Here is a 21,461-nt window from a genome sequence, read left to right on the forward strand (position 1 = left end):
ATACAGATTGTACTGTACTATCTGCTACACCTCATTACAACACAGTAAGGACATGTGTGTGTGTGTGTGTGTGTGTGTGTGTGTACTATCTGTCATACTTATCATACTTAGTCCCTTAACTATTGTGAACTATGGCTAAAAGTGTCAAGATCATCATTCTGGGTTATACGTGCTAGTTAAAGTGTTACTACTACTACTACTACTACTACTACTACTATCAGTGTTATCTGGTTATGGCACTCAATGGGTTAAGTTATTACGAAGGTGATCGTGTTCAGTGGGTCAGACTAGCCTATCAAAAAAAACTGCTAAGTTATTATAGTAGTTAGTGCGTTAAGTGGTTCTAGTCTCAGTGTTGGTTAATGTCCTCAATGAGTTAGGTGAGGACTCTAATTAATTGGATTATTATTTTGTGCTAATTAGTTAATGACCATCATGGCTAAACTATATACTATAATTAACTGCAAGTAAATATCACACTCAAACTATTACATCATAACAAGCAAACAAAACCAAACTCTATATCTAATCTACAAACATAAACAATTACCTTCAATCTTCCCGTTGTAACCCTTCGTTGTTTATTATCCCCAGTAAACAAACAAAGAGTAAACGGAAACGGATTTGAAGATTCTGATGGTGATTGGTTAGTTCAGTCAGTGATGGTGATTGGTTAGTTCAGTCAGTGAGCCAACCGACGAGCAGTCACCTCATGGGACGCTCAGCCGATGAGGTGAGAGCCCTCGGTATTCATGGGCTCTTGTGATTGAACCAAGTTTGTATTCAAATTGATGCCTTTTCAATCTCCGTTCTGTAGGTCAAGGGCAATTTTGGGGGGCTATTTTGGGGGGCTATTTTGGGGGCTATTTGAGGGGGGGCTACAGGTAGGAGCAAACAACACTATCGATGTTATTAACCATTGAAGATCATTACCAAATCTACCTAATAACAAACGAATGAAAATGAAAATAAAAAAAACTAGCTATTTTTTTTTTACTTATTTTGTATGTGGTGTTTTAATCAGGTAACCAACTACGACAGGTTGTAAAAAAAATATTAGTCTAGAAAAAAAAAGATCTGGCTTGAAAAAAAAAAGATCTGGCTTGAAAAAAAAAGATCTGGCTTGAAAAAAAAAATAGCTTTAGAATTCCTTCGAGAAAATGCCACAACCTAGTACCATGTTGTTACGGTTGTGATCAGGTTGTTGTTTTACTATATATTCCAGAAAGGTTGTTAAGACTAAAATACGCTTATGGTTGTAAGTTGTTAAGAGAGAAATACAGTTTAGGGTTGTGAAATGGACGACAAGAAGGTGTTGGGTTGTAATGTCCGATAGGCAGAAGTTGTTAAGTGAAATGTTGTTATTCGGACACTCCCCCAAAAAAATATTGGGTTGTGATTGATCCAAGGTTGTAGGAAATTGTTGAGTTATGAGTCTAAGGTTGTTAGGTTGAGTGAGGAGGTTGTAGGAAATTGTTGAGTTATGAGTCTAAAGTTGATTATAGATACAACAACAACAACAACAACAGACAGATTATTTGTGCCTTATTGTCTTCTTTAAACACTAAGTAATATTATATTTATTATCCTCAACTAAACAATATTGAACTATAATATTTTACTAAGTGATTTATCATTATTCTCTCTCGTATTTTAAGCAACATATAATATTAACATATTTCATTAATTATTTCAGGATCAGATTTTGAGATATTTTGCAATATTTTTTCTTCTTATCAATAATTACGTTCATATCATAGAAATAAAAATCGTATCTTTTTTTCTGTAATTTTCAAGTTTTGAGTCGAGAGGAGGGATGCATTTCTTGCAGGATTTTAAAAATTATTTGATATGTAAGTTATTTTTTCAAATTTTTATCTTATTTTTCACGTAATATTTAGTTGACAGTCCACCTGGTTCTTAATTCTTGCTTATTTATATATAATTTTTCAAGATTGTATATTGTTACTTCTACGTCTCGAAGGTTCACGTTTTTAGTCTTAGAAAAATGAAACTTTTTGATTCCCAAGACTTGAGATATATCAGATGATGAGCAAAATTCCTCATATACCAGACGTCATTCTTCTCCCGGAGCTAAAATCCTCTTGGCTAGGTGAGTGAGTGAGTGAGTGAGTGAGTGAGAGTGAATTCTCGACCTGCAATAAACAGTTTCTTATAGTCTCTCAGTTTTTGTAGTTGATTTTCGACTTCATGTTGAAGCTCCGGGTTGCTGGTTCAAGTTGTCTCGTTACCACTCTTCGAATTCTAGTGAAGCAGCGACATAAGTGATGATTATTTTAAGAATTAAAACAAACCGGACTATAACAAGCTTCACGTCCTCAGTGATGTTGTTGGTCTTACAAGATTGTTTCAGTATAGATCTTCGACTTTAGGATGGGTGGATCCAACCTCCTACTCCACCACCTGATGGGCTTGATTTGCGTCCTTGTGTGGGTCTTCAACTTTATATATACTGAGGAGTGAAATAATCAGAATCCATAGATACCAATTCACGTCTGATGGGGGTCTTCTGTGATCATCTTACAAGGCCATTTAGTATAACAACCTCGAATACTACTAATTCTAGGCTTTATGGACACTTGCTGTCATTTTCCCAAGACAATTAGGAAACGAATAACATCCAGTATTCATGGACACACACACTGGAATAACATACATCAACCAACTAAGCTTTGAAAAATAAGAATTCGGACACTTCAAAGCCACGTATTCGTCCCACACACACTGACGTAACCCATACAAGTCTCCCGGGGTTATGGTAGACAGAGAGGCCTCATGGACACCTCTCATGACCGCTGAAAGAAAGGAAATTACCTCACGTATTTCTATATATTTCCAGACTAATAAAGAGTAAAACTTGTCCACTAGTAAACCCATAAATACCTATACACTCTTGGGTCTCTTTTAACGACCTTCCACAACTTTAAAAGACAAGATCATGGACACTGGTTGACTCAAGGTAACGTGGCCACAGTAGTGATGTGTAGAAGATCTGCAACAGGTCCTTCACGTCTGGCAGCTGTCGTCATCACACCACCTTGACACACGACCCAGCCAGCCAGCCGACAGAGACGCTCGTGGTCATCACAATAGAGGGCTTCAGGAGGTGGGAGAGCTTCAGGAGGAGAGAGAACTTCAGGAGGAGGGGCGAGAGCTTCAGGAGGTGGGAGAGCTTTAGGAGGAGAGAGAGCTTCAGGAGGTGGGAGAGCTTCAGGAGGTGGGAGAGCTTCAGGAGGAGGGAGAGCTTCAGGAGGAGGGGCGAGAGCTTCAGGAGGTGGGAGAGCTTCAGGAGGGGCTACAAGATCTTATAGAAGTAAAGGAGGAGGAAGAGAGCCGACCCGATACTGGTGGTGGAGGAACGGGTGGCAGGAGGAGCCCCGTTGCAGCCTTCGTAGTCATCACAGCTCTGGAGACAGCCCTTGACGTACCTGACGGGGAGAGGAGACCAGGTGAGTGAGTCTCCAGTGTGAGGAGACAGTAGGAGAGACACGGCAGCTTCTACAGGTGAAACTTTTAATAGTAAGGAAGAGAGAGAGAGAGAGAGAGAGAGAGAGAGAGAGAGAGAGAGAGACAGAGAGAGAGAGATAGAGAGACTCGAGGTAAACTAGTCGAATGTTATAAGTTTTTACCTGAGTGTTAGACAGGTAACCAAAGCTGAACCTGTCTTATTATTACCAACTTTGAAAAATAAGAAAAAAAAATTATACGTCCAATTTAAGGTAATTTTATGTCATTTATGGTAAAGAGAATGATGGCACGTATAATTTAGGTTAACTTTAAGTATAATTAAAGGTATGCAGAATAATTATATGCCCAATTTAGGTAGTAAACAAGATGACTAATACAAAGTGACGTCAGAACACTTAATTGAACCGAAGGCAACAACTATAACACCTTAATAAACACACAGGTAGGTAAAACATACAGGTAACCTACTAATAAACATATCATATAATAGGAGAAAAAACCTAAACATTTTAAACATGAACATCATCAAAGAACTAACATTATTCTTTAAACACAATACATTAGTTTATTTTGAAGTGTTAGATAAGGTAAATAAACTTGTAAGGAAAGATAGTATTGTGTGTATGGTGCCCTTTAATCTATTAGGTGAAGTCTAATATAGGTATGATTCACTTACTGGTATAAAGCTCTTATCTCTTTCTTTAACTCTCTCTTTCTTTCTATCTGTTTCTCTCTATAAAGCTCTATCTATCTCTTTAATTCTCTTTATTTCTCTCTTTTCTTTCTCTTTCTCTCTCTGTATTTTTCCATCTATGTCCTTCTCTCTCTCTCTCTCTCTCTCTCTCTCTCTCTCTATTGTTTACTATTTCATAAACAACATAAGAACATAAGAAAATAAGGAGTCTGCAATAGGCCGGTTGACCTGTGCATGGCAGCTCCTGTCGAGAGTTACTACCACTCTCTATCATCCATGAATCTATCTAGCCTCCTTTTAAGACTTTCCAGAGTTCCAGCACTTACTACAAAGTTGCTAAGCTTGTTCCACTCGTCCACCACCCTATTTGTGAACCAGTTTCTTCCTATCTCCCTCCTAAACCTAAACTTATCCAACTTGAATCCGTTGCTCCGAGTCCTATCCTGCTCGGATATTATAAGAACTTTATCTATATCCCCTTTATTGATTCCTTTCACCCACTTAAATACTTCTATCATATCTCCCCGCACTCTTCGTCTTTGTAGGGAATGCAAGTTTAGTTTCTTTAACCTATCTTGATATGGTAGGTTTCTAAGTCCCACGACCCACGACTAACTTCACAATCCTGACTTTAATTCCGTCAAGTAACACAGGCGATAATGACCGTAACACTCGTCATGTTCCTGAAATCAAAGTTACGTAAACAGGTCAAGTCACAATGACCCTTTAGGCACGCCGTTACTTAACCTAACGTGCATTACTACAACTCTCATCTATACGTGCAGGTGCAACAGTATACCTTAAACAACAACAACAACAAACAACAACAACAACAAGACATCGAGAAATAGATAAACATAACAAGCAATATATTGAATAAAAATGGGTATATGAAGGAAAGTGAGATAATTAGGGTTAATAGAGAGAAAATAAGATAGATGAGAGATATATTGAGATGGAAGATGGGCTATATGAGTGATAAATGAGGATAATGGTGAGATGAAATGAGATAGAGAAGTGAGAGAATGAGAGAACAGGAGATATATTATATAATTATTGATAAACTTCGACATTATTGAGATTCTAACATTGAAAATTTATAGAACATAGGACTAAATTATGAAATATATGTATCTTTATGAGAAGAAAAAAGTATATGTAATTTTTCTGGTACATAAAATGAGGAAAGTTTTCAGATATCATAAAACAAAAACAAAATATATATAACTGGGACAACTATATATTTTTTTTGTACACAGTTTAGTAATAATTGCATAATCTGGTCAAAGAACCGAGACTACATGTATAAAGACAGATTTTAACAATGAATAAATTACAGTGAAAATATAAAATGCACCTAATTAAATTAACGAATAAAAATGACATTAAAATTACACAAATAATTATTTGTTTTTTTGAGAGGGGAAATATTCTGTTTAATATTGACTTTTTGTGGTTAATCTTAAGTTACCTGACACGGTATAGTTTCTTACACCTTCGCTTACCTGTGTTAATTATAGCGCTTATCTTTGTAAATGTGTGTGTGTGTGTGTGTGTGTGTGTGTAGAAGGTGTACGTAATTGAAGGTAATACTCCAGTAGAAGGTCAAGGTAATACTCCAGCAGAAGGTCAAGGTAATACTCCAGTAGAAGGTCAAGACAACGCTTTGAGGATGACTTTGAAAACGTCCAGTTCCTCTAAACCTTGAGGATGATCCCATGCTTGGCCAAACCTAGGAGGTAGGTGGCCAAACCTTGGAGGCAGATGGCCAAACCTTGAGAGCAGATGGCCAAACTATGAAGACAGATGGCCAAACATTGAGAGCAGATGGTCAAACTATTAAGACAGATGGCCAAACTTTGAGAGCAGATGGTCAAACTATGAAGGCAGATGGCCAGGCCTTTGAGGGAGGTGGCGAAATCATTGAGGCAGGTGGCCAGGCGGGTGTTACTGAGGACGGAACATTGGCAGGTGGTGATGAATGGAGGGGGAGAGGAGAGGGGAGGGAGGAGGTGGGGGTGGAGGGGGAGGGGGGAGTGCCTCACACCACACAATATCAAGGAAGATATTTCCCTCCACGATTCTCAACGATTCTTAAGTCAAATTTTCCCTCGTATCTGCACTGATGGTATCCCAGTAAAGTCACGCTTATAATTCGACGCCATCTTTGGTGTGTGTGTGTGTGTGTGTGTGTGTGTGTGTGTGTGTGTCTGTGTGTGTGTGTGTGTGTGTGTGAGTGTGTGTGTGTTAAGATACGATATTTTATCACCAGTTGGAGGAAATAACTTACGACTATTTGAACATCCGACACTTGCCAAATTAAAATGTACAGAAAAAAGAAAAACGAGTTACTTTGGTTTAGTTTATGTTTAGATTAGGTTAGATTAGGTTAGGCTAGGTTAGGTTAGGTTAGATAAGCAATGTCATGAAATCAGAGCAAAATAGCACCAAGACTGACCTGACAGTTGGCGGCCACACTGCCAGAACAAACCAAGAGTGAAGTAAGATCTTTGTTTACATCGACGAGATAAACAAAAGACCCAGAACACAAACACTACCTTCTGTATGGCGGAGAGAAGAGACCAGGTGAGATAACGTGACCCCAAACAACGTCACGTAAGATCAAGTTTAGAGAGAGGTGAAGCAGTGAGGAGACACACACACACACATACACACACACACACACACAGGTACACACACACACACACACACACACACACACACACACACACACACACCTCTAAAACAGACAAACTTAAAACCATTTCCACGGACTGTGAAGAATGAATATGAAATTACTTGACGAGAGAGAGAGAGAGAGAGAGAGAGAGAGAGAAAGAGAGAGAGAGAGCTATGTGACGTGGAAAAGACAGATGTTGACAGAGAGACGAAGACGGTCGAAAAGGCTGATACCTCTTGCACATCTGTCGGAGGCTTTTGAGGCTCACACACCTGAGACACATGTTTACCTGCTCTCACAACACAGGTAGTGGTAGGTGGTGGGGGGGGGGGGCAGTAAGTGTTAAGCTTCATCACTAAGGAAGTCATTATAAAGCTCCGTGTTAATATATAACATTATGTCTACTGAAGGGAAAGTGTAGACTACTGTATTAACACGATTACTGACCCGTAGTTAGTGACCGAACAGCCTTTGAGCTCAGAGGTGTTGATTTTGTGTGAGTCTTTTCTGTTTTATCTGTCATTTAAGAGAGAGATGATAGCGTGGTTAACAGCGCCAGGGCGAGCGATCGACATCACCAGGCGTAAACTCTCCCACATACACATGACAGGTGGTAAGTGTTGAATCACCGGCTCTGGCGCTGTGTTGTGCAGGTTAACACACACACACACACACACACACACACACACACACACACACTGTATTACTCACAGGTTTACACATCAAGAAAACAATTAGTGAAAGTTTGATAAGAGCGGTGACGTATGAGGCTCCGGGGCCAGTAGGTGAGAGAGAGAGAGAGAGAGAGAGAGAGAGAGAGAGAGAGAGAGAGAGAGAGAGAGACCCCCGCTAAGCCTTGTCTTACTTCTTCTCTAAGTAGAAGCTCCCACAGTGCGACATGCGTATGATCTCGGTGTCGGTGGTGAGGGTGCCGCTGTCCAGAGCGCACGACCGGATGGTAATAGTTTGGCCTGAGTCATCTGAAAGAACAAACCGCTCACAACAGTCTCTTATAACACCATATTTCTTCTGTCCGTCCGTCCGTCTGTCCGTCCGTCCGTTGGGGAAAGGTAAATTTGGACGCACATGAGCTTCTTACACGGGACGATGAGCTGTCTGGGACGAAAAGCCAAATAACTATCAATATAGTCTCATGTTATCGAGGCTGTCGGTACACGGAAGTCTTGAGGCGGAGGACACGACGATGACGCTGAGGTTGTCCTCGTGTTGTGCCCCTCACGGTTAGGTATTTCTTGGGGGTAGGGACGGGGATTTGGGGGAGAGTTTCGGGAGCATCCAGTGACCACAGGGAACTAACAACTGTTAGTGAGGTAGAAGGTAAAGCTGCCCTCGGCGGCTGCACGTCCTTGACTGCTTCATGCGGTGCGGGTCAAGGAAATAATTGGTCAAGGATTAAAACTGGGGAGAAATGCAATGATTAATTCTACTATAATGATGACATAAAAAGTTCATATCACTTTTCACTTCACATGACAACCCAAACTAAGTCAAACCTAAGATAACAACAAGATTATTAGAGTAGCATCACCATGCGTGGCTCACCGGCGTCAGGACCTACGTGATCACGAGACAACACCACACAACATCCTAACACAAACATTCATGTGCTATGGAACATTCAGATTATAATGAACAAATTATATATGAATCAGATCCTGTATGTTGTTAGCAAGCCGCTTGATGCTGTACGTCCGGGTTCTGAAAGGTTCCAGGCTACTGTCCTTCTCTGGCTGGTGATGTGAGAAGGTAACGATCTGGTGTATCTAGCCTCGAGTGACAGGCAAGTACATTCTCTCATTCCCAGGTAAAAGATATTTATAACCCAAGAATCTTTCAGAATCCTTGTCCAGGGTCGTACTGTTAGTATCTAAAAGGCTGCCTTAAGATTCTCGGCAGGATGATACCCACAATAACACTGGCTCTATTTAGGGAGCAGCCCCATAGTGTAACAGTAGGACCCAGGACACCTCCACCCCATTATGTTGGTCTGGTCAAGGTCCTTCACCTCAGGCCGTCTGATGCTGACAGTCGGAGGAGACACAACACCTTCCTTCATCATCATGTCAATAAAACACTAGATTATTATCATTTTGTTTTGCTTTCTGTAATGTGTTAAAGCAGAGGCTGCATAAGAGTCCAGGAAGGTCCGAGTTACGAGAGAAGTGTGAAAACATAATAATATCCGACCCCATAATGAGTACTACTGGGTACTGTAGGCAGCAGCTGTCAAACACACACCCATCTCATGCTGTCTAGTAAACAACTTATATGTTGTGTCTACTGCATCACCAGCCACCACTCCCACCAGCAGCAGCAGCAGCCATAACCACTGTTAATAAGTAACAGAAGATGTATCCTAGCGGGGCACTTGTTGGGAGGGAGACCTACCTGCCGGAGAGAACAAACGCCCCACAGTGGGACATCCTGGCCAGCTCAGTGTCCAGCGTGAGGGAACCGGAGTCTACAGTGCAGTCCCGTATAATCAGAGTTTGTCCATTGTCGTCTGTAAATGGACAAGTGTGTTCCAGAGGTACCCCTGACCACCCCCCCCCCCCTGCTGACAGTCACCATCATGGCTCCTAATGACTGTCACCCCACTGACACACACAATAATAATAATAATGATAAATAATAATAATAATAATAATAATAATAATAATAATAATAATAATAATAATAATAATAATAATAATAATAATAATAATAATAATAATAATAATAATAATAATAATAATAATAATAATAATAATAATAATAATAATAATAATAATAATAATAATAATAATAATAATAATAATAATAATAATAATAATAATAATAATCCACAAGATACACATAGTCATTTAAATTGCAGAAAATAAACAATAATACCCGTAACAAATTATAACACGAATTACCTCCAAGGAAACAAGGACTTACCGTTGATGTTACATAAACCAATTCTCACTATACTTAAAGAATTACCTGAGCCTTAATGACCAGTGACCAGTGACATAAGAGGATGAGAAGTATTGTTGTTGTGGCCCTGTTAACACCTGTCCACACCTGCCTACACCGGTCCACACCTGTCCACACTGGCCATGGTGACTATAAGGTGTAATGTACCTGTCAAAACCTGTCATGGCGGTTATAGGGTCCCTTAACTAGTACTGTGTGTGTGTGTGTGTGTGTGTGTGTGTGTGTATGTGTGTGTGTGTGTGTGTGTGTGTACGCAGTTATTACTTGTCTTCCTGCACCTCTAGTTACGAGGCAAATTTACCTTAATACCCATTGAGAATCTTACTAAAATTCCCAAACCACAAGACCAACGCCAGCATGAGCACTAACAAACGCCTGGCCCTTCTCCCACCTTCCCTTCCTTTCTCACTTAGTAATGTCACGTTTATGGTAGCTTTCGCCAGACGTAAGCTACCGCCTGTGTTTTTTTTCTGCCTGCGGTGAGGTGTGTTTATGGTAAGGCTCCAGTCTTCCTTTTACACGATGGTGCGAATGTTGACCTCAGTGTGTGTTTACATAAGTCAGGACCAACAAGCTCAGACATTCTAACTTTACCTGATAACTCGGCATCAAATAACACACCTGTTTACATTAACATTCTCAGGTGCGCGTTAGAGACTGTTTTGGTAGTCCTGTTAGTGTCGTTAATCTGAGTGAGTTAGATACATAGTCATAACTTCTATTACGAGGGAAACTTAAGATTAGTTTCACCTGTTTCCTTGGCTCAGGTAATGTGCCACACCTGACCAATCCCACTCACCGCCAGCCTAAACTGTTTATCTCATCTCATTCACCTCAGCCCTCCTACCTTGTCTAACAACACTGCTGCCTCTCTCTCTCTCTCTCTCTCTCTCTCTCTCTCTCTCTGCTATCTCCATTTTCTTCATTTTAATCTTTTTTTATATAATCTTTCCCTATTTCTCACTCTATCTATTTATCTCTCCTTCTCCATACTCACCAACATTCTCTCTTTCTCTCTCACTATATATTTCTCACTAGCACTCTCTCTCTTTCTCTCTCTCACACTATCTCTCACCATAGATGCCAGCGAGTTTAATACAGGCAGTGGCTGGAAAGAGACCCTCCCTGCCTTTACGGCCCGCCAAACAGGGACTCTCCAGCATCCCCACCGTGTAGTTATTGTGGAAGGGGTCCTCACAGCTGGGGTTGTCGCCGTTCACGGACACACACTTGAAGCAGTCGATCCCTTGAGCTCCTGAAGGTGGCGAAGAAGAAGATGAATTAGTTTCTCGTATTGTGGGCGTGTGTGAAATTCTCTGATAGGGGTAAGGAGGAAGAGGAGAGGTAGAGGATGGAAGGAGGAGGTAGAGGAGGGGGAGAAAGAGGAGGTAGAGGAGGGGAGAAGGAGGTAAATGAAGGTGGGAAGTAGGACGACGAAGGGAAGAATTAGGAAAAGGAGGTGAGAGAGAAGGAAGAGGAGGATAGGATAGGAGGAAAAAGAGGAGTAGGAGGAAAGGGGGGGAGGAAAAATATAAAGACGGAAGAAAAAGATGAAGAAGGAGAGGAAGAAGAAGGAAAGGAATAAGAAGAAGGAAGAGAAGTAAGTTAAAGAAGATAGTTGACTTTAAGGCTTGGAGATTTCTACCTGACGAAAGAGAGAGATCATACACATACCAAAAAGTCAATTCTCATCGGACGTCGTAAAGTTTCAAGTCTGTTTTGTTGTTGTATAAAGTGAGGCGATGCACTGGAGGACATCAATCCCTAGAGTGCATGAAGGAGGAGGAAGAGGAGGAGGAGGAAGAGGAGGAAGAGGAGAAGGAAGAAGAGGAGAAGGAAAAGGAAGAGGAGAAGGAGGAGGAGGAGGAGGAGGGAAATGGGGGATGAGTCATAAGCTTGGAGAAGGGGGAAAATAGGGTGAGGAAAGAAGGGGTGAAGGAAGGAGGGAGTGAGGTGAGAAGGTGAGGGGAGACAGAGGTGAGGAGAGGAGGGTATGAAGGATATGAGAAGCTAAGGAGAGTAGAAGCCTCGAGGTGTGAATAAGAAGACCTTCTGCCTGGTATAATTAAGATAACAGTGTTGCTCCTCATTATGTAGAAGCTAAGGGTAGTCTAAAGGGTAGGGAGGTAAGGGGCCCTTAGTATGTAGGAGCCCTTAGATCCTCCCTCCACCAGTTTAAGGGTTGGAGGGGCCTGGAGCGTAGTGGTAGTAGACGAAGGGGGTCAAGACAGTAGCAGATGGACCCTGAACCTTTGTTATCTGAGACTGCCTGAGGGGGACGTCTCAGAACACTAATTGTGTCCTGCTGCAGCGACGTCAGGAGGGTTAGTAAGTACGTCAGCAACCAAGGTCAGGAGAGTGTCAGTCCAGGACCAAAATCAGCACTTGTGAGGGTTAGAAAAAAAAAAGAAAAAAAAAAGATGTCAGCTACTTTTTATTTATTTTAATTTTTTGGGGCGTCAGTAAATTACATACCGGGAGATGATATTATTTATGGAGGGAACTGTAGCAGCGAGTCTCTCTGTCTCTCTCTCTCTCTCTCTCTCTCTCTCTCTCTCTCCCTCTCTCTCTCTCTAGGCCACAAGAGACTCAACAAAAACTATGACTTCTGGGTACCTAACAACCTTCCCACATTTACCGGATAATATTTCTTGTGTTGGGTATATTATTATTTCCCAGAGTCTCCATGTGTGTGTGTGTGTGTGTGTGTGTGTGTGTGTGTGTGTGTGTGTGTGTGTGTGTGTGTGGTCTGTCTCTCTCTCTCTCTCTCTCTCTGCATACTCCTTCATTCCTTCCTCTCCTTCCTCACTCCTGCCATATCTCCTGTCAGTTCTCTTCCTCCTCCCTTCAACCACCCTGCCAGGATTTATTACAGTCACTTGAGAAAAAAAAAAACACCTAAGCTATTTTTTTCTTTTAGTGATCATGTTTGTGTGTTTGGTGGCCACAGAGGGTGTGTTTGAGCTGTGTTTTATTAAGTTATGAAATTTTATTATAGAAAACGGGTAGATTTATAAAGAAAAACGGTGTGAAAGTGAAGAAAGAAAATCGTGTTTGTAAGAAATAATTTGAAGGGTATACTTATTTAATTATTTTTATTCCATTGTCATTGTTTTTTTTGTTTTTTTTTCCGGGGATAACAGTAATAATAATGGCAGAAATAGTATTAAATAAAGAAAGAGAGAGAGAGAGAGAGAGAGAGAGAGAGAGAGAGAGACCATTCACACCCACACTCATCAAAATAAAAAAAAATCTCTCAGAACAAATCCGAACATGAATATATTTTTGAAGCCTTTAATCAGAGGTGTGTGTGTGTGTGTGTGTGTGTGTGTGTGTGTGACGCTAAAGTGGGCTCGTAAACCTTTGTAGCGTGTTCCTCTTAATCACCTTATTGACAGTTAACGAGACCATGGTAGCTGTGTTAGAGAGAGAGACAGAGAGACAGTTAACGAGACCATGGTAGCTGTGTTAGAGAGAGAGAGACAGAGAGACAGTTAACGAGACCATGGTAGCTGTGTTAGAGAGAGAGACAGAGAGACAGTTAACGAGACCACGGTAGCTGTGTAGAGAGAGACAGAGTAACGAGACCATGATAGCTGTGTTAGAGAGAGAAATTAACGAGACCACAGTAGCTATGTGAGAGATGAGAAAATGACTGGCTGTGAGAGATAGAGAGAGCCAATATTTGCTTTTGATTAGTGCGTGACGTGTGGGAGAGAATTTGGTATGCTGGGAGGTAGGGACTGAGATGTGAGATTGCTATTTGTGTGCGGGGTGCGATTCATCTCTCTCTCCCTCGTAACCCGTTGTCTTCAGGCGTCAAAACAAGTCATCAGTTTCTTCACGTGTTGGAGGTGAAGAGAAGCTTTCCATCACTCGGGTAAAAAAATAATATATATATCAGTTCCAGGAAGATAAAAAAAGATATGTGGATTATGTTATCAGCTGTCGGTGTTATGAGAGAGAGAGAGAGAGAGAGAGAGAGAGAGAGAGAGAGAAATATGGTACTAAGTTTTAGGTACACACACAAACACACACACACACACAAACACACACACACAAACACACACACACACACACTGTCTTTCTCTTTCTCTCCCTCTCTCTCTTTCTTTCTTATAATCTATTATCTTTAACGTATGGCCTCATTTATCACTCTCTCTCTCTCTCTTTGTTCCTTCTCTTTACTATTTTTCCAATTCCTCTTCCGCTTTGTGATTCTGACTATTATCTCTCTTCTATCTCTTACTACTTTTCTAACTCTATTTTGTCTCTTTTTTTTCCCTTTCACACTTTTTGTCTTCTTAATTTTTCTTTCGTTTCTTTTTTCTCTCTCTTTTTTTTATCTTTGTTTTTCTCTTTCCTTTTCCTTTCTCTTCTACCCTTTTCTTTCTCTCTCGCTCTCTCTCTCTCACTCTCTGTTACTTACTATCTCTCTCACTCATTCTTTCTCTCTCTTTCTCACACTCTGTTACTTATTATCTCTCTCTCTCTCTCTCATTCTCTCTCTCTCTCCTCTCTGTTACTCTCTCTCTCTCTCTCTCTCTCTCTCTCTCTCTCTCTCTCTCTACTCTCTCTCTCTCTCTCTCATTCTCTCTCTCTCTCTCACTCTCTGTTACTTATTATCTCTCTCTCTCTCTCTCTCTCCTTTTCTCCTTTCACCATCACTACACACACCACCACTTACGCCCGTTCGTGGACTAGTCATTCACTGCAGATTGGGCGTATAACTCATGGTAATCAGTGTCAAGTAGAGCGTAGGAGTCATGAGCCACTACAGCGAGGCGTAAAATTAAGTGGTTCAGCAATGTGTATAAAATGCATTGGGATATATTACGCACTATAGCAGGGTGTGTAAATTAAGTGGTTTAGGAATGCGTATAAATTGCGTAGGAATATATTACGCACTATAGCAGGGTGTGTAAATTAAGTGGTTTAGGAATGCGTATAAATTGCGTTGACTATCTATGACTTACCTCCAGTTAACCCACTAGCTCTCCTAGGAAAATAATATGAGGATGGTATATACCTTTTTCATGGCCCTCCTAGGAATGGAAATATATGCCTTCTATTTACAGGACGAAGAAGGTAACTTTATACTCTCACCTGGGGAAAAAATATCTGACTTTCTATTTACAGGATGAGGAAGGTAACTTTATACTCTCACCTGGGGAAAAAATATCTGACTTTCTATTTACAGGATGAGGAAGGTAACTTTATACTCTCACCTGGGTAAAAAATGTATTCGACTCACCTTCCGTCAGAGACATGGTGAGGAGGATAAGGATGACCAGTGGCGTGTCCAGGGGTGTCCTAAACCGGGGGGGTCGCCTCCAGTGGACACGCGTCCCACTCACAAGTCCAAGTCTCGCCCTCATGGCCCTGCAAGAGTGAGAGAGAGTTAGTGAGAGAAAGTGAGAGAGAGAGAGAGTTAGAAAGGATAAGATGAGTATATGTATTAGTAAAGAGGTAACAAGTAAACACAGGTAACAACAGGTAAGAATATGTACAACGTATCAACAGGTAACAACAGGTAACAACGGGTACAATGTAACAACAGGTAAGAACAGGTAAGAACAGGTAAGAACAGGTAAGAACAGGTAACAACAGGTAAGGACAGGTGAGACAGCTCCAGGTGGAGGAAGGCAGTACTATTGTCCATCACCCACGACCTTCATTAGTGTTGTGAATAGCCGTCATCATCGGTCCCATTGTCATCTTTCCCTTATACCTGCAGGCGTCCCGAGCCTTTTTACGGCACGCCACCATGACAACCAAGGTTCTTATGTAGGTAATCGGGATGGAGACACGAGAGGGCGGGAGGGGGAGAGAGATAGAGAGAGGAGGTCTTATTGGAACGGTAGATTAGGGTCGTCTAAGATCTTATAGGGACGACATGTAAGGAGGTTCTTAGGCAGGTAATCAAGACGGAGACGTGTGGGTGACGAGGAATTTTCCACACACACACACACACACACACACACACACACACACACCACTCCCCAGGATGACTCTGACCTGCTGGTCTGATGGTTACCTCACACACGCGGTCGACCAGGTAAAGTGGATTAGAATTTTACCTGGTAGACCTATCAGCAGTGGTGCAGTGGATTACTTACTGAGAGAGAGAGAGAGACAGACAGACAGACAGACAGACAGACAGACAGACAAAGTACTCACTGTCAACACCACCAGTCAATTTTGCTCCCACAGGAAGAGGAAGTCACCAGGTGGAAGAGTAAATAACTAAGAGGAGGAAAACAGATGAGAGAGACAGACAAACAGACAGAAAAGGGGAGAAGGAGAAAAGAAGAAAGAGTTAGAGAGAAAGATTGATAGACAGGTAGACAGAAATACAGACAGATAGATAGACCTCCCCAACGCGTCATTCACCATCACTTCACCATACACTTCACCATCATCACCATACACTTCACCATCATCATCATACACTTCACCATCATCACCATACACTTCACCATCATCATCATACACTTCACCATCATCACCATACACTTCACCATACACTTCACATACACTTCACCATCATCCATACACTTCACCATCATCACCATACACTTCATCATCACCATACACTTCACCATCATCACCATACACTTCACCATCATCATCATACACTTCACCATCACCATACACTCCATCCTCATCATACCTCATCATCATACACTTCATGCATCATACCTCACTCCGCCATGAACCACAGTTGCCAGAATACAAAGCTTGGGTAAATATTTAGAACTTGTGCAGAATGTTGATGGAGTGAGTCTTATGAATTATTGCTTCTATCTCTCTCTACTGCTGCTGAATTATTACGAATTATTGTGAATTATTTGTGTTTTATTGTGGTTTATGGTGAATTATTGGGAATTATTGGGAATTATTGGGTATTATTAGGAATTGTTGGGAATTATTACGAATTATTGGGAATTATTACGAATTATTGGGAGTTATTGTATTATTTTTACACAGTATTGTTTTAAACGAAAGATTATGTCCTCCTGTGTGTGTGTGTGTGTGTGTGTATGTGTGTGTGTGTATGTGTGTGTGTGTGTGTGTGTGTGTGTGAGTGTGTGTGAAATAAAATAACACATACACATTCCAGATTAAATTTCTTAAAAAAAAATATACTAAAATTTAAAACCTCATTAATTAATTTTTTATTCAACATGATGACACTTTTTCACCTAAGGGCTTAACGAGTGTGCAGGTGAATAACAGGTGACCGTGTGACTTACCTGAGCTCCGGGGCTTAATTAATGCTCTATGTAACACACCACGCGGAAGACGTAAGGAGGAGGAAGAGGTGGAGGAGGGGTGAGGAGGAGGAGGAAGAGGGGGAAGAGGGGGAAGGGTTAAAGGATGGTGAAGAGGAGAGGTGGGGGGGGAGGAGGAGGAAGGGGTGAGGGGATGGTGGAGAGTGGTGGACAGGAGGAGGAAGAGGAGGAGGAGGAGGAGGAGGAGGGAGAGAAGGAAAGGAGAATGTACGTATAAAATGCAATCACACACACACACACACACACACACACACACACACACACACACACACACATAAATTAGATATTGAACTTCCGGTGTGGTGGATTATTTATCGACCTAATCCTTGAAATACACTCTGGAGGACGACCTTTAAATGCTACGAGTATGAGCAAGAGGAGTAACTTCATTCATTCATTAACTATACCAGAGAAGTTTATTTTTATTACGTGCGTCAGTAGATCTATGAACGCTGGTCTTGACTGAACAACCATACTGATTAACTCACTGAGAAGAACTAATTTATTCATATATTATTTTAAACCAATATTTCCTCACTAACTTCATAACAAAATCACACTATAACTCACATAACTATAATATATTCTAAATTATACCCCATTAACATATATTAAAAACCACAATATAAAAAGATATTATATTTAGTTTATTCGATACGTATAATTTATTTTCAAAATCTTAGCTCTTATATATATTTTAATTTTGTATTGTGACGTGGGAAAATTTAGTGTATAAGAACCTCCATCTTTATGACTTCCTGGTGGCGTATGTAAATGAGGGAATTATTGTGGTCATATACAAGAAGATTGGAAAAGTCTGAGGAAGGAAAACTATATGTATACTCTCTCTCTCTCTCTCTCTCTCTCTCTCTCTCTCTCGCACACACACACACACACACACACACACACACACACACACTCACCTGACTTCTCACCTTTAACACCTACAATTTTCAGGTGTACTTGTTACAGCTCTTCCACACCTGAAACTTTCATTTACTTTCATTTGTAATTTTCTCAACTTTTTATTTCCCCCTGGACTGTGTTAGATGAATTTTACTTTCTCTCTGTTATTTCTCTTTCACTCTGTTACTTTCTCTCTACATCTCTGTTACTTTCTCTTCTCTCTACATGTCTGTTACTTTCTCTTTTTCTCTGTTACTTTCTCTCTATATCTCTCCTTTTCTATCTTTGTTACTTTCTCTCTTTCGATCCATTTTCACCATCTCTCTCACCTCTCACTCGTATCTTTCCTAATCCTCGGGGGAAGAGGGCAGAGGATGATGAGAATGCTACCCCTACTGTCTGTCACACACACACACACACACACACACACACACACACACACACACACACACACACACACACACACACACACACACACACACACACAGAACTTTTCTAATATCCGTCATAATAATATCGAAATCAAAATATCTTTCCCAGGATTCCATGCAGGATGTGTGTGTGTGTGTGTCTCTCTCTCTCTCTCTCTCTTTCTCTCTCTCTCTCTCTCTCTCTCTCCCTCTCTCTCTCTCTCTCTCTCTCTCACCTAGAACAGATCCCCTTAGCCTCTTTCATCACCTCTCCCTCATCTAATCAACTTAAAACGAGTCCCCAGATAATGAGTGTTGACGACTAGCCGATGAGCCTCCGGGATATAAAGGGGAAGACGGTGTAATCGGCCGCTTGAAATCGCCTTAGCGTGAGAGCGTTTCCTGGTAACCTGGTGGCGACTAAACCTTCTCCAGGCTGCTGACCGAGTGATAGATCAACTTAGAAGAGAGATTTATTCGCCAGAGGGGAGATTTATTCGCTAGAGGTGGGATTTATTCGCCCGGGGAGAGATTTATTCGCTAGAGGAGAGATTTATTCGCCAGAGGGGAGATTGTATACTCATTTATGCCTCTGTTATATACACCGACATGACGATTGATAACTGAAAATTGAAGAATGAGGGTTAAAACTCAAGTGTGACGGTAAAAAACTCAAGCGTGACGGTAAAAAACTTCATGCACCAAAGAAGAAAAAAAAAATCAATTACTGGTGACGCAAACTCTTGTGTTGAGTGGATCATTGTTCCAACCATGGCGACACAATATACTGTACCATGACACTATACTGTACCATGACACTATACTGTACCATGATATACTGTACCATGACACTATACTGTACCATGACACTATACTGTACCATGACACTATACTGTACCATGATATACTGTACCATGACACTCCTGTACCATGATATACTGTACCATGACTATACTGTACCGATATACGCTGACACTATACTGTACCATGATATGTACCGCTGACACTATACTGCATCATGACACTATACTGTGCCATGACACTATCTATCCCATGACACTATACTGTACCATGACACTATACTGTACCATGACTATACTGTACCATGACACTATACTGTACCATGACACTATACTGCATCATGACATATACTGTACCATGACACTTTTACCATGACACTATCTGTACCATTGTGACACTATACTACCATGACACTATACTGTACCATGATATACTGTACCATGATATACTGTCCATGACACTATACTGTACCATGATATACTGTACCATGACACTATACTGTACCATGATATACTGTACCATGACACTATACTGCATCATGACACTATACTGTACCATGACACTATACTGTACCATGACACTGTAACCATTATACAACAAGGTGTGGGGAGGGAAGAAAGTAAGTATTTCAGTACTGGGGTTTATTCCTGTTGTTCTGACTCCATAAAAGGTTTTCTTCAGAGCAAACAAGTGATGGTAAGTTACTGAATAATATATACTCGTTTTACACCTGTTTGGATGCTTCACCGCCTCTAATTGGTCCTGCCCTGCCCCTTCTGACCAATCATCTGTCTGGATTCCTCACCACCTCTGATTGGTCTCGCCCTGCCCCTTCTGACCAATCATCTGTCTGATTCCCTCACCACCTCTGATTGGTCTCGTCCTGCCCTTCTGACCAATCATCTGTCTGATTCCTCACCACCTCTGATTGGTCTCGCCCTGCCCTTCTGACCATCACAGCACCTGTACTGCCATCTATTGTTTTCTTTGTAATACTAATGGTAATGTTCCTCATACCGTATCCAAGTTTTAAAGCCTTCTTCTACCACAGCTTCTTATCTCAGCGTACCACAGCCCAGCATTACCACAGATCAGCACCACCACAGCAGCACCACAGCCCAGCACCACACACAAACCACAGCACCAACACAACACCACCACAAACTAGCACCACCACCACACCACCACACAGCACCACCACAACACCACCACCACCACACACACCACCACAGCACCAACACACACCACCACACACACACCACACACCACCACCACACACACCACACCACAGTACCACCACACACAACCACACCACCACAACACCACCCACACACCACACCACAGCAGCCAACCACACACCACACACCACCACACACCACACACACCACACACCACCACCACACACACACCACTCCACCACACACAACCACAGCACCACCACAAAAACACCACCACACACCACACACCACACACCACCACCACACACCACACACCACACCATAAGACACACCACACACAACCCACAGCACCACCACACACCACCACCACCACTACACACCACAGCACCACACACCACCACCACAGCACCACCACACACCACACACCACACACCACACACACCACCACCACACAACACCACACACACCACCACCACCACACACCACACCACCACACACCACCACACACCACACACCACCACACAACACACAACCACACAGCAGCACCACACACCACCACAGTACCCACACACACCCCACACCAGCAGCACACACCACACACACCACACAACCACCACACACCACACACCACACACCACACCACCACAGCACACACCACTACACCACCACACCACACACCACCACACCACACACCACCACACAGCAGCACCACACACCACCAGGAAACACCACACCACAGCATCACCACACATACACACCACTACAGCACCACACACCCCACCACACACACCAACACACCACCACCACACACCACACACCACCACACAGCAGCACCACACACCTTCACACACACACAACACCCCACCACACACACACACACCACCACACACCACCATCACACATCACCACACACCACCACACACCACCACCACACACCACCACCACACACCACCACCAACACACCACCACCACAGCACCACCCACACCACACCACCACACCACACACCACCACCACAGCACCACACCACA

General features: G+C 42.0%; 1 protein-coding gene across 3 annotated transcripts in view; it reads right to left on the reverse strand.

Moving 5' to 3' along the window:
* Positions 1 to 3,246: 3,246 nt before the first annotated feature.
* The window catches only part of LOC121858642, a 57,668-nt gene continuing 39,453 nt past the window's right edge, over positions 3,247 to 21,461 (reverse strand). Inside the window, exons 3-6 of one of the 3 annotated variants that reach the window (XM_042355174.1) lie at positions 15,097 to 15,224; positions 10,918 to 11,097; positions 9,273 to 9,387; positions 3,247 to 3,449 (exon numbers count right to left, since the gene is read on the reverse strand). In XM_042355174.1, the coding sequence (XP_042211108.1) occupies positions 3,317 to 3,449; positions 9,273 to 9,387; positions 10,918 to 11,097; positions 15,097 to 15,220 (552 nt within the window). In that variant the 5' untranslated portion in view covers positions 15,221 to 15,224 and the 3' untranslated portion in view covers positions 3,247 to 3,316. Of the gene's footprint in view, positions 3,450 to 7,728; positions 7,844 to 9,272; positions 9,388 to 10,917; positions 11,098 to 15,096; positions 15,225 to 21,461 lie in introns of those variants that run through there. The other 2 variants (XM_042355173.1, XM_042355175.1) reach the window with 2 other exon arrangements.

This window comes from Homarus americanus, unplaced genomic scaffold (genome assembly GCF_018991925.1).
Source record: "Homarus americanus isolate GMGI-L3 unplaced genomic scaffold, GMGI_Hamer_2.0 scaffold74, whole genome shotgun sequence".
NCBI classification, from domain to species: domain Eukaryota; kingdom Metazoa; phylum Arthropoda; class Malacostraca; order Decapoda; family Nephropidae; genus Homarus; species Homarus americanus.